At 34.2% G+C, this 15065-nt stretch overlaps 1 protein-coding gene across 1 annotated transcript; it reads left to right on the forward strand.

Moving 5' to 3' along the window:
* The first annotated feature begins 4868 nt into the window (after positions 1 to 4868).
* ENGase (cytosolic endo-beta-N-acetylglucosaminidase) lies at positions 4869 to 13081 on the forward strand. Its single transcript, XM_089102896.1, has 3 exons — positions 4869 to 5060; positions 11119 to 11432; positions 12777 to 13081. Exons 1-3 carry the CDS (start codon positions 5041 to 5043, stop codon positions 13079 to 13081), a joined length of 639 nt encoding a protein of 212 aa, XP_088959022.1. The 5' UTR covers positions 4869 to 5040.
* Positions 13082 to 15065: the final 1984 nt, after the last annotated feature.

Here is a 15065-nt window from a genome sequence, read left to right on the forward strand (position 1 = left end):
ATCAACTACGCTGATCAAAATGGCTATCTCAAAATTTTGATTGGATGTGTTTGGGGAAACGGGGGGCGGGAGAGGGGGGTTAGTTGCCCTCAAATCAGTTTCGACTATTAAAAAGGGCACTAGCCCTTTGAATTTCTAATCGAATGAACCCTTTTTCAAGTTTCTACGACAAAGATTTCAATAAAAACTTATATACACACAGGGTATAATATATACCTCTTGATTTAAAAACTGTGGGGGGAAGGCCCTTCTCAAAGGCATACTTTTATGAATTTTAAACTACGAGAAACTAACAGATTATCTAAAAATCTTGATTGGTGGTGTTTTGGAGCATGATGGGCGTGGAAAGGGCGTCAGTTATCCTCCAATCAATTTTGACCATTAAAAAGTGCACAAGAAATTTAAACTTCCAATCTTTCGACTATTAAAAAGGGCACTAGCCCTTTGAATTTCCAATCGAATGAACCTTTTTTGAAGTTTCTACGACAACACCTTCTATAACAATCTTGCCCACAGGGCATAACCTACAACCCTTGCCCTTTAGGCTGTGGGGAAGTGTCCTCCTCAAAAACATAATTTCTATCTGGAAATTAACTACGCTGACCAAGATGGCTACCTAAAAATTTTGATTGGATGTGTTTGGGGAAAAGGTGGGCATGAGAGAGGGGTTAGTTGCCCTCAAATCACTTTTGACTATTAAAAAGGGCACTAGCCCTTTGAATTTCCAATTGAACGAACTTTTTTTCAAGTTTCTTCGACAAAGATTTCAATAAAAACTCATATGCCCCCAGGGCATAACTTATAACCCTTGCCGTGAAGACTATGGGGGGAGTATCATGCTCAAAGAAATAGTTTCCTGAACTTTCAACTGCATTTAACAAAATAGCTATCTCAAAATTTATATTCGTTGTGTTTGGTGAAATGGTGGGTATGGAAGGGATGTTACTTGCCCTTCAATCAGTTTCGATGATTAAACAGTGTGCTGACTCATTCAATTTCCAATTGACTGTTACCTTATTGAAGTTTCTACGAACAAGTGTTCTATCAAAATATGACGTTCCCCCAGGGCATAGCTTACAACCCTTGCACTGAGGTCTGTGGGGGAGTGTCCTCATCTAAAACATAATTTCTATGGAAAAATCAAGAACGCTGAACAAAATGGCTATCTGAAAATTTTGATTGGATGTGTTTGGGGAAACGGTGGGCGAGAGAGGGGGGTTAGTTGCCCTCCAATCACTTTCGACTATTAAAAAGGGCACTAGCCCTTTGAATTTCCAATCAAATAAGCCTTTTTTGAAGTTTCTACGACAAAGCCTTCTATAAAAACCTTGCCCACAGGGTATAACTTACAACCCTTGCCCTGAAGGCTGTGGGGAAGTGTCCTCCTCAAAAACATAATTTCTATCTGGAAATCAACTACGCTGATCAAAATGGCTATCTCAAAATTCTGATTGGATGTGTTTGGGGAAACGGTGCGCGTGAGAGGGGGGTTAGTCGCCCTCAAATCACTTTCGACTATTAAAAATGGAACTAGCCCTTTGGGTTTTAAATTGAATGAACTCCTTTTAAAGTTTCTACAACAAAGATTGCAATTAAAACTTATTTGCACTCAGGGCATAACTTATATCTCTTATCCTGAGGACTGTGGGAGGAGTGTCCGGATCAAAGGTTTAATTTCCTGAACTTTAAACTGCGCGAAGCAAAAAGGCTATCTCAAAATTTTGATTGGATATGTTTGGGGAAATGGTGGGCGTGGAAGGGGTGTTAGGTTCCTTCCAATCACTGTCGACTATTAAAAAGGGCACTAGCCATTCCAATTTCCAATCGAATGAGCCTTTTTTGAAGTTTCTACGACAACGCTTCCTGTAAAAACCTTATATACCCCAAGGGCGTAGGTTAAAACCCCTGCCATGACGGTTCTAGGGGGGTGTCATCCTCAAAAACATAATTTCTATCTGGAAATCAACTACAGTGCAAAATTCGTCTATCTAAAAATTTTTAGTGAACATGTTTGAGGGCTAAATCGGAGTGGGACTGAGTATAGTTGCCCTCCAATCACTTTAGACTATTAAAAAGGGCACTAGACCTTTGATTTTCCAATCGAATGAGCCTTTTTTCAAGTTTCTACAACAACACTTTCTATAAAAACCTTGCCCCTGGGCGTAAATTACAACCCTTGCCCTGAAGGCTGTGGGGAAGTGTCCTCCTCAAAAATATAATTTTTATCTGGAAATCAACTACGCTGAACAAAATGGCTATTTCAAAATTTTGATTGGATGTTTTTGGGGACACGGTGGGCGTGGAAGGGGTGTTAGTTGCCTTCCAGTTACTTTCGACTATCAAAAAGGGCACTAGCCATTTTAATTTCTCATCAAATATGCCCTTTTTGAAGTTTCTAGGACAACGCGTTCTTTAAAAACCTTTTATGACCCCAGGGCAAAACTTAGAACCTTGCCCGAAGGGCTTTGAGGGGGTTGTCATCCTCAAAGACCTAATTTACAAAACTTAAGACTACGTTGAATAAAACGGCTATCTCAAAATTTTGATTGGATGTGTTTGGGAAAAGGTGGGCGTGAGAGGGGGGTTAGTTGCCCTCCCACCACTTTGTACTATTAAAAAAGGCCCTAGCCCTTTGAATTTCCAACTGAATGAGACTTTTTTGAAGTTCCTACGACAACACCTTTTATAAAAACCTTATATGCCCCCAGGGCATAATTTACAATCCTTACCCTGAAGGCTGTGGGGGAGTGTTCTCCTCAAAAAAATAATTTCTATCTGGAAATCAACTACGCTGAACGAAATGGCTATCTCAAAATTTTGATTGGATGTGTTTCGGGAAAAGGTGGGCGTGGAAGGGATGTTAGTTTCCTTCCATTTACTTTCGACTATTAAAAAGGGCACAAGCCACTCCAATTTCCAATTGAATTAGCTCATTTTCAAAGTTTATACGACAACTTCTTCGATACGAAGTGCACTGCTCTAAAGGAAAAAAATTATAAATAATACATTGTGCCAACATCGTTCTTATATACCCTCAGGGCATAACTTAAAACCCTTGCCCCGAGGGCTTTGGGGGAGTGTTCTCCTCAATATTTTCATATTTTCTATCTGGAAATCAACTACGCTAAACAAAATGTCTATCTCGAAATTTTGGTTGGATGTGTTTTGCGGAACGATGGGCGTGTGGGGGGGGGGGGCAAGTTGCCCTCCAATCACTGTCGACTATTAAAAAGGGCACTAGCCACACCAATTTCCAATCGAATGAGCCCTTTTCGAAGTTTTTACGACAACTTCTTAGATACGAAGTGCCCGGGTATGGAAAAAAATAATACATTGCGCCAACATCATTTTTTACTTAGGGAGCGCTATTACGCTGCCTATGAAATACGTTGGAGTGAAATTGTGGAACAGTATTACCCTGGATATAAAAGATTCTCTTTCAGTTTCGTCATTTCGATATAATTACAAGAAACATATTCTTTCTACTAGTACAAATGAATAGTTTTAGGATGGTTCTCTCTTTTTTATGTACTGCATAGTGCCTTTTTTTTCAAAGTTTGTTTGTTTGTCAATTTGTCGTTTGTCAATAATTAGTGATAGTATTTGTATGAATATTCAATTTCTCCAGGGAGCACATTTCGACCCTATGGATCATTGATCAGTCCCTGGAGTTGTGTTTTATTTGTGTTTTTATATTGAATAAAGTCAAAGTCATCTTTTCTTTCAGAAGTAAAATACAGCTACTATTATTAGGTTGCTCTTCAAGGTGACCTTTTAGGAGGCTCCAAAAGAGCAGAGCAATATTTAGCGTGGGAAACAATTCTCCCTCAATGACTTTGACTGTAGTAGAAAAATTTGACAGTAGAAAGCAAAGGTCACTCATCAGTTCATATTCCTCATCATCTAGAGTAGGGTCAGGTTTCTCAGTTTTACACGAAACACTTGCCAGAAGGCTTTTATATTGAATAATACTTTGTATCATACTATATTTTACATTCCATCTTGTGGGCAAATTCCGTTTTAAGGACCTGTATTGTTCATATTTTGGTAACATAGAGGGGAGATGGTAAGCAACCTGAACAATGGGCAACTGAGCATCAGCATCAAGAGCCTAATCTAAATCACAAAAATTTTTATGGAATTCATTTGGATTTTAAATTTAATTTTTCGAGAATTTTTTTAGGAAGACAGAAACATTTTTCATATAAGTTTAGTTCTTCCACTCTCTATTTGCTTCCATGTACGTATGTAAAAAAAACATATACATATGTAAAAACCTTATTATAAGATTTTATAGAATAGCTGCCTGTTTTGAATATGGTAAAGCATTTGTAAACAAGGAATTCAAGAAATATCATGGCTAGTAAAAAATCATTTTAATTAGAAAATACAACATTGTAGCGAAGAGGACAGAAACAGGTTAATGATAATCTAAAATCCATAGTTGATGATTAGATACAAAATATATTTTGAGAGGATCCAAAATTTTCGCTTGTACCATAAAATATTGAATTTTGCCTTATAGTTGCTTCTCAATTATCTCAGAAAATAATTCGGCACTTCGAATTTCTGGCAGCGCGCCTCCGCTGACCGTATCAGCGGCGGCGATGCGCTGAAAGGTTTTCGCTGGCACGCCATTGGTTTTCGGCGCAGATTCGGGGACTAATTATGAGGTTTTCTGCGCACTCTTTTATGATGAAAATTTTTAATTTTCCTATTCCACACCACATAAGTTAAGTTGCATCTCCTTCCTTCAAAAATTTAGGTTACTTCATAGGAACTGAATAAAAACTGTAGAAATACTAAGGTATACTAACGGGCAACGTAGCAGTTTTTCGTTAAAATTCAAATCGGAAAAGCTTGAAAAAGTGCAAAACTGCAGATTTTCTCCTCATTCTCTTTAAAAACTTGGCTTGGCAGTATTATATTTCGGATTTTAATAGGAGTCCTTCCTACCAATTGGTGACCTTGGATCGGAAGACTTTAGAAACGTCAATCGGGGAGTGCACAATTCTCCCCTGTCTTGGAATTGCTTCCCAGATGCTGAAATCAGTCAAATTGTAGGCTATTATTGGATTACCAGTCCCTATTCAGGAGAACTAAAGGTTAACATTCTAATCCATGGGTTTTTCTAAAGGAAACACTATAATATCAAAAGAGAAAGCTAGTACCATTAGAATAGGCCTAATGGGTAAATTTCTACCAAATCATATTATTGAGTTAGGACTAAAGTGAATGCACCATTTGATGCCTTTTTTGGTAAATTTCTACAAAGTCATATTATTGAGTTAGGACTAAAGTGAATACACCATTCGATGCCTTTTTCTATGCTGATTACGAATATAATAAGCATTTCTATCGGAAATGAGTTTCAGCCCCCCCCTATATAGGCCAATTCAGGGTTAGGTTAGGTTGGGTTAGGTTAGGTATAGCCTAGCCTATGTAGGGGGGGGGGCTGAAATTCATTTCTGATAGAAATGCTTATTATATTTGTAATCAGCATAAAAAAAGGCATCAAATGATGTAGGCTATTCACTTTATTCCTAACTCAATAATATGATTTTGTAGTACTTTACCACCTTTTTTTATGCTGATTACAAATATAATAAATCATTTCTATCAGAAATGAATTTCAGCCCCCCCCCCCAATATATGCCAATTCAGGGTTAGGGTGGGTTAGGTTAGGTATATATATAGGGGGGGGGGCTGAAATTCATTTCCGATAGAAATGATTGTTATATTTGTAATCAGCATAAAAAAAGGCATCAAATGGTGCATGCACTTTATTCCTAACTCAATAATATGATTTGGTAGAACTTTACCAAATAATGCCCCTATTACTTGAGCAATGCATAATCTTAGACAAATAGGCTATTTTAATTAAAATGTGGTTTATCAGTTATAAGCATAGATAGAATCTTCCTAATTTTGAATAGGCCTATAATGTAGGATAGATAATTTTATATAGTTGGGATTGGGTTAGTAGGGATAGGTTGATCAGAATCTGGGACAACTTTGTTTTAAAATTAAGAATTAGACAAAAATTATAGGCAATGTTTATATTAACAGACTATTCAGGTAGCTAAGAAATACACTTCTCTATAGTAAGAATTGCATCTTGAATCCAAATTTAACATTCATTTGCATTGGAAATGAGCCCCCCCCCCTAGTGTGCAAATATATGCCCTGAATTGTTTTATATAGGGGTGGGGGTTAATTTCATTTCCAACACAAAAAAATGTTGAATTTGGATTCAGGATACAATTCTGACTATAGGGTAATGGTACCTATGATTTGACATTTTTTGTAAAAAACCAGTTTTTCTACTCCAGAAGTCTTAATTTAAAGACTTGGTTTGAATAGGGTTTCAGTATGTAGGAAAAACATCTAGGAATCTAACTGTTTGATGAGAAGTTTATCTGAAAAGGGTACAAAACTGATTTTCAAAATTAGAGCTTTTTCACCTACAAATTTGCCACAAAGAACCCAATTCAACTTGTGTTGAAATACTTGAGGAATACTTGTGGATGGAACCTGGTGTATTTGAAATGTGTCAAAATTCTTGGGGAATACTCATGGGCAGACCCTGGTGTATTTTAAACATATATTTTTGTTTCTTTGTTTTTCTTCAACTTCATTTAATGTATAAAAGTATAAAACACTATCCAAAAAGTAGAAGTAATAAAACTAACAAAATTGTTTCAAGGGTAAATATTTACCAAATCATATTATTGACTTATGAATAAAGTGAATATACCACTTGATGCCTTCTTTTATGCTCTTTTCAAATATAATAATCATTTTTGTTGGAAATTAATTTTGTCACTGTATACCAATTCAGGATAGGCCTATATATTTGCACATTAGGGGGGGGGGGGGGAAATTTTATTTTTGATGTAAATGGGAGGTCACTTTAAAATTTACACCCACCCCCCTAATGTGCAAATATATACCCTGAATTAGTATATAGGGGTGGGGATAAAATTCATTTCTGACAAAAATGAGTATTATATTTGGAAAGAGCATAAAAAAAGACATCAAGTGGTATATTCACTTTATTCATAAGTCAGTAATATGATTTGGTAAATATTTACAATTTCAAGTATGTAGTATTTGGTATAACAAAATTGTTTTACTAGCATTTCAGAAGGGATAGGGTCTAGGAAAACAGGAGTGGACTTTAAGAAATTTAAGAAGTTTATTGTCATTACCCTATATTTGATTTAGTTGATTTTATTTTCATATACAGATTCTTAGTTTCATCCAAAACATAGCTTAGGATTTTTTTTTTTTTGGGGGGGGGCACTTTTTATATTTCTAAGACATGTTTCTAGGTGTTTAGCCCCCCCCCCCCCTCCCCAGAAAATAAGATTTTCCAAATTTGATTTTTTTTTAAATTTCATTGATAAGTGCTAAAGAAAGGGAAAAATAACTTCCATGTGAACTTCTGCAATTTTTGGCAGTAGTGTGCACCCATAAATTTGACAGCTATATCTTTGTTAGTGGTTCCTGGAATTTTGACACCAGTTATTTCTCATTTGTTTTACAAGTTCAGTGAAGTTTCAACAGATTCACCTATATTTCAACAGGGCCTGTCGCTGTCTGTCAAAAATTTTGACAAGCTTACTACAAGATATTCACAAAAGAAATAAATCAATTCATAGAAGCCTCAGAATCAATTCATATCTATGTTTGAATTTGACTGAAGGAACATTTTTAGTGCACCTGGTATTCCACTACATTAAACAAGAATTTTCGACACTTGGAACCTAGTTTCAACAATGTAAAATTTGTTGCCATTCTAATTTAATTTTAGTAAGAAAAAGCTAATGTGACTAGAATTCAGATAAAATCAGATATATCTTGATGCATTGGTGTATTGTAATCCCAATATCTTTTTGCAATAAATAACTAAGTAACAGCAGTTTGAACATAATATACATGACAAATTATTGGGAGCTTCTTTTTTGTCAAAAACAGGAAACTGACTGAATTAAATGTCCTTTTCTTATCTGGATGTACCAGATATTGTGTCAATGTTTCCTATCATTGAATTACAAAAAATGGCTTCAAGAGATGGTGCTCCAAGTTACAGCTAAGCAGAGTTATTCCATTCTGAAGGAAAATTTTGACAGGAGTTCCAAAATTGCTCTGTCAAATCACTGATACCTTTACCCTATGCTTAAGTTTGTTTCTTAGCTACCTTAATATAAACATTACCCAAATTACTTATATAAGTCTAGAACTGTGACTGTTGCGAAGGAAATATGTTACCTCATAATATGCAGAATAATCATAGTTAATACATCTTGACTACAGCTCTGCTATACTTAACCCCCAAACCTTCCCTAATTGACAATATTATAGCCCAAACTGTATGTTTTTTATGTATTTTGCCACAAATTACTCTTGTTTCAACCTGCATACCTGTAAATAAAGAACTGGCAAAATCAAGAACCTCAAAACACCAGGAAATATATAATTTGGGCTATTCATTTGCACATTAGGGGGGGCTGGTTAAGTACAGTGAAAATATAGTCAAAATGTGTTAACTACAGTTATTCTGCATATTATGAAGTAAGAATTGTTTTCTTGACATGTTTTGTTTTCAGCAGTTCCAATTCTAGACTTATAACATATTGCTCTTGTATCCTGGCCTATTCAAGATAAATATGTAGACTAGGGACTCCTCAGTAGAAGAGAGGCTAAAACAAAAAGATGCATTTGTTGATTGCTAATTTTATGCTTTTTTTATGCCCCCCCCCTTGGGCACTTATATAGTGTTAGGATATATAGGCTAGCCCATCAAACTAAAAAAAAAACAAAAAACAATGAAATTGTTGCTTTATGATATGCAGAATATTTATATTATTTTATATTTAGAGAATAGGATAGCAAATTATATAAAATTTTTATATTTTCCCTTCTATTAACATTCACATTTCTAACTGATTTAGAATACTATTTTTCATCCAATATTTAACATAATCACTAAGTCTGAACTGGATATTTTGACTCTACACAGTGTAACTAGTTTTACAATGATTCAAATTGTGGAAATAACCACAAACAATTATGTTATTAGGGCCACCTATGGTTGGGGTGCATTTTCAGGGTAACAACTATTATGTTGAAAAGAAGCATAAAATAAGGAATCTAATTGTATCCTTTAAAACTTTAATTATAAAAAAGCATAATATGTTGGTCAAAGATTAAGGTCCATTATTGACTATCAGTTCCTTTTAAAATTGTTAGTGTTGTAGTTTGTGAAAATATTCAATCTAATCACATACTTATTGAGAACATCTAGACAAACCTGATGGTGAAATAATCCACTTTCTTGGTTGTATAATAGATATTTTACAGTAATGTAACTGTCGAAATTTATTTTAGCAGTTCAGCTACTGGATACCTTACCCTAGATTTGCCAATCAGTAATAGTTAGGCTAAAGCCTGATGACCAGCTGAAAGAAATACTGAAAAATTCTGAATGCTATTTTAAATCAACCATGAATAGTTAGTTATTTCATTCCTAAATACACATTTCTTCACATCAGTTGTGGTTCTGGCCTCTCTTTTGCCGAGGGCAAAATTTTTATTAGTGTCTCCCTGCCTACCAAAAATTTTCTGGCCAAATTTTAATTTTTTCTATGCTCTTTAATGCTAAAGCATTTAGCTGTTCCTGGCCCATAGTCAATCTGAGGTATATTAGTATTAATTTAAGTTTACTAAACAAAACTCATTACCTGCCACCAAAACTGGAATCACAGAAAATATTTAATAGGCAACTCTTGCATTTGCAAAGACCTCTTCACTTCCTGTATTGCACAATTAATTGTAACACATCTATAGGCTTCTTTAAGGGAATGTGTTGGTGTTGAATTATTTTTTTTTTATATTTTGGAGTAAATGGAATAACTGGATAAGATCTAAATTATCACAATATTTTTCAACAAGTTCGAGGTATTTCACTAAGTTGAGGCAAGTTTGACTTTTTGTCCCAATTCTTTAAGAACAGCTCCTGTAACACAAGGATCATTGATTAGGATAAGAAGCTTTTTTAAAATTTTAAAACACTTTAGCATTTTCAAAATTTAACTACATTTGCTACATATTTCATAAAGAGTATGGTATAAATATTGTCATATAGAATCCCAAAATTCAAAGACTATAACTAGCCTACAGATTTGCACCTTGTCAGAACTTGCAATTCTAAAATGTTATTAATATATTTCACAAATAATGTTTGACTTCACAAAAGCTGGTATTCAACGGCACCTTTGGTTGTTACTTACAAATCAGAGGCTAATATTGCAGTATAGAACTTCAAAATTCAACTAATTTTGTTAAACAGTTGACAAATATAGTCCTATAAATATAGTGGTATAGAATATTTAACAAATGTTGAAATTAGCATAAACATTTTTCAAATAGAGTTTGATTTCAGCAATATTGATGAGTATAGATTTTGTAGATTGTTGATCACAAATACAAGACTAGCATTGCAACTTGCTATGAAATTAGAGTCTTTTAAAAATTGTAGAATTAATGAATTGTCACAAATGTTTCATCACGGATAAATGTTACCAAAAATAACTGCATTGTTTTCATTTGTGACCCTTAAAACCTTCAAAAGGCTAGTGTTTCATTTGCACTTTATTGAAAACCAAGCAAATAGCTTACATTAAAAGTTTAATTTATCCAATTGGTTTTTCTTACATTTAAAGAAAATGGATTTAAAAGATGAAAACAATGATAAGAATTTATTTTAGTTCAAATAAAAATCAGCATTGATTGTTACAAATGGGCTGATGTTGAAAACAAAACTCCAGGAAGTATGAGTAGCATAATAATTTCATACTAATCACTTTTTATTTAAAGCTTGGCTTACTGTATCCCCTTAATTCTGCTTGTTTTAGATTATAATATTGTTTGTTGCTTTTCTTTGAAATTTTTTTATTTTTGAACAAATTTTTGTTAAATTATACTCAACAACAGGTCAAACAATTACAAATAGCTTATGTTGTGTAATATTATCAAATGATTTTTTTTATTTTGTATTTTTATAAGATCTGTCTATATATAATTCACTGAAATGATTTTTTTTTTTTTTACCAGAATGGAAATAGAAGAGTGCCATCCATTGGTTTGTTTTAATGAAATTAGAAGCTGGAATCCACCATCAGAAGCTCCACTGAAAAAGAGAACAAGTCTAGAAAAATTGGAGAACAAATCAAGAACTATTGTATGTCATGACATGAGAGGAGGCTATCTAGAAGATAGATTTGTAGCAGGATCAACTAATCACAAAAGTTACGCTTTTTGGCACTGGAGCATGGTTGATGTTTTTGTATACTTTAGTCATAAGCTTCTTACAATTCCTCCTCCTGGGTGGATTGAAGCTGCACACTTACATGGTGTTTTAATACTTGGTGAGTAATATGTATAAATGAAAAGGGCCTTATAATATAAAAATAAATGCAGGTCAAACCCTTAAGGGGGAAACTGGGATGTCTTACAGATGAGTTTTCCTGGGAGAGTGGAGGGGTTAAAAATGTGGAAGAATGCCTATTTAGACCACAGTTTCCTTTTCCATGAAAAGTGTCCTTTTAAACATTCTTCAAGGGAGGGGGGGGGGTTCACATACCATTCTACTGTGTGCAGCATATTGTAATATAAAATATTTTTTACATAGCAAAATTAATAAGTTAAATATATAATCGAATTTCAGAAATATGCATTCTATTAAGACATTGAATTAAGGGTTTCTAGAGATTAAAGCTGTAAAAGTTTTTTATTTCAAATTTTGATTTTCAGCCCTTTTTGTTCAAAACGTTTCAGTGTTGTAAAAACAATATAAGCTTAGAGCCACCAAGTAAAGAAAGGTGTTCCTGCGGGCAAAATATGTTATCTTGAGGGTCTTTGGATAGCATATAGATCATATTGTATTACCATCAAGGGAAAATACAACAATTGAGAACAGAAAAACAAAACAGAAATGAAGCACATACATCAATCTATTTTCAGTGAAAACAGCTAGTGGCATTGTGAAACGGAGAGATAAACAGGAAACAAGGTGGTTTTAGGCTCATTCACTAAACACTTTTGAAATTTTCCATGAATGTACAAAAGTCATTTTCTGAAGACTACCAACTACTCTATATCCTCAATGCCTTGAAAAAAAGAGAAACGTGTCTTGTTGCTTTTTATGTCAACTACCAACCTGGTATGGTAATTCTTAGGCCTGATTTGAAAGATATTCACAATTTATGTTTGTTTCCTAAAAAAAAACTTTAGTTAGGTTTAGCTTTCAGGCCCAAGAGACATCAGGAATATTAAAATTGTATTAGCCTGGGATATAAGAATAGCAAATAACTTAGCCAACAGAAATATGGATTACAAAGTATACTAATAAATTTCTTATGGAGAATAGCTGACCATTCAAAAAAAAAGAAAATAGAATGGTCACAAAAGCTGTAGAAAAGCTAGAACTTTATATTTATGTTACAGTGTATTGTGATAGTAAGCCTTCTATGACTATGGATCTTGTTAGTAAAACTGATTTTAGTAACTAAATCTGGCATACATGCTATTTGTATAGATTTTTCTTTTCTTTACTAGAGAAATATAGCAAGGGAATGGGGGGGGTGGATGGGGTGGAGCCTCTCTTAAAGGGGGGGGGGGAAGGAAAACTAATTGATGGTATTCTCTCCATCCTATTGAAGGTATGGTTCCCTAACCTAAATGACATATTTTTAAATTGTACTATTTTTCAGGGACGTTCATAACTGAATGGGAAGGTGGTACTTCAATATGTGAAGAAATATTCACAAAAGACGAATATATAGACTTGCTGGTTAGTAAGATGTCATTGGTTGCTGCACATCATAGCTTTGATGGGTATCTAATAAATATAGAAAACAAGCTTAGTGAAGTGGCTCTACAAGGAATGATTAATTTTTTAAAGAAGCTTCAGACCCAACTGAAAACGATCAAAGGGGAAAATCTATTAATTTGGTATGACAGTGTCACTATAAATGGTGAATTACTGTGGCAGAATGAGCTTAATGCTAAAAACTAGTAAGTTTTTGTTTTATTTTAGATGCTGTCTTAGCAGTGACATATAATGCCTTTTTTCCCGAAATTAGAAACATCGAGGATAAGAAAAAAAGCAATAGAAAAAAGGAGAAAGCAAAAGAAAGAGAAAAAGGCCAAAAGAAAGCACCAATGCGAAAGAAAGCACCAATGCAAATGAACATGCCAAAAAAGTCGAAAACAAACACAGAGGGCTAAAAAAATATGTTTGCAATACGCTCACTTGCTCACAGGGAAGCTAGAAGGAGGGGAAGGGGGCTGGGAATGGGGTAGAGGATCTGCTCCTGAAGACACTAGAGTAACACTTAAAAAAAAAAATCATTTTGTCGATTTCGCCTGTAAGAAAACTCTTCCCCTTTTAAGGCAGAAAAAACTAGTAAAAGAGGTATCCAGGATTGGAACCAAACTGTTTATTGATGCAAAAAAGAAAAAAAAAAGAAAAAAAAATTGTCATTTCACAAATGTTTTAAGTATTGATTAAATGGAAATTTAATTTTCTCCCTCTTAAAAATCTTCAGTGTTACATTTTGCTGAAATACCAATCATGCCCAGAACAGATTGGATAAACCCATTCTTAAATAAAATTATGCTAGATATAATATCTTAACAAGAGTGAAGACAGGTAGTACCACCCTCTATAAGCTGAGAGTGACCCTCCCCCTCCACCTAGGTGAAAACTTGAAATATTATGGCCTAGAAATTTTTTTTCTGTCATTTCATATTTGTGGAAAAATTCCTCTGACTTCTGCTAAAAATTTGGTCAAATGTAGTTTGCTTGTTTAATTTAGTACAAACTTCAAATTTTTAGGGCCGATAAATAATCTTTATCTCCAAAAAGCAAAAGGGAATCCTCCCCTAGATAATGTTTTTCGCCTATTGCAAAGTTAATAAAAAAAAAAAAAAAAATCGATCTCAAATTTGACCAGAGAGACCATAATTTGTTGTTAATTTTAGACGTGGTGACAACAGTGAGATAATAGTGTCATGTTCTTTTTTCAGAAATGGAAACGTTCAGAATAGGAAAACAAAATAAAAAACAAAAAGGAGAAGAAAGAGAAAAAAGTTAGAAGGAGGCACCAGCACGAAAGAAAACATCAAAATAATCTAAAAGGAAACAAAACATTGTATGTTAACACGCAAACCTGCAAACAGGGATGTTAGAAGGGAGGGGGGCAGGAAGGGTTAAAAGTAGGACTTGTTTAGAGGGCCCCCACTAAATATTGAACAATAGTTACCAAAAATATACCTTTTTACTGATCCCTCCTCTCCCATAAAAAATGCTCCAATGACTCTTCCATCTTTTTAAGCCAGGAAATGCTGCTAGAAAAATAGGAATCCAGAAAACGAAGGAACTATTTGCTTATTGATTCTGCAATAAACATGCTCTTGAACAGTGGGAAAGAAAAGAGTGTTTCCCTTAGAATGATTTTAGATGTTGGTTCAATAGAAGTTTATCTTCCATTGAATTTTCAGGGTGTTTTTGTTGACATTCCAATCATACCCAAATTAGTTGAAATAGACTCGTTTCTTGGTAAACCTGTACTATATATGATGTCTTCCATAGTATTGAGGAGGGAATTATCCTCCTTTTTAAGCTGATAGTAAATCTCCCTCTCCACCCCTGTGACAGTTTGAATATATTGGCCTAAAAGTGTAGTTTTTTTACACTTCGTTTTAAAAAAAAGAGAGAAAAAAAATAAAGTTTTAGGGTATATGAAATAATTATTATCTCCAAAAAGGAAAGGGAAAATAACCCCCTCCCTATTTTGTGTTTTTTACATACTGCACTTAATTTCTTTTAATGAAAAGCGAGCGATCTCGAATTTAACCAGAGGTTTATCTACATACTTAACACTAAAAAGTAACCATTCAACAAACATGGTTCAAAATGTCGTCATGATTTTGACCTGTTCACTGCCTGTGGCTCATTTTAGCGGTTGGATATGATTTTAGAGACTTAAGTTGACAAC

This window comes from Artemia sp. Qi Xiang Cuo, chromosome 17 (genome assembly GCF_049724085.1).
Source record: "Artemia sp. Qi Xiang Cuo chromosome 17, ASM4972408v1, whole genome shotgun sequence".
NCBI classification, from domain to species: Eukaryota; Metazoa; Arthropoda; class Branchiopoda; order Anostraca; family Artemiidae; genus Artemia; species Artemia sp. Qi Xiang Cuo.

Bases quoted from the DNA above. Each gene is read 5' to 3' on its own strand.
- ENGase (XM_089102896.1), top strand. From the start codon at position 5,041: ATGCTGAAATCAGTCAAATT. The intron at 5,061-11,118 runs GTAGGCTATTAT...TTTTTTTACCAG, and splicing joins ATGCTGAAATCAGTCAAATT to AATGGAAATAGAAGAGTGCC. The intron at 11,433-12,776 runs GTGAGTAATATG...ACTATTTTTCAG, and splicing joins ACATGGTGTTTTAATACTTG to GGACGTTCATAACTGAATGG.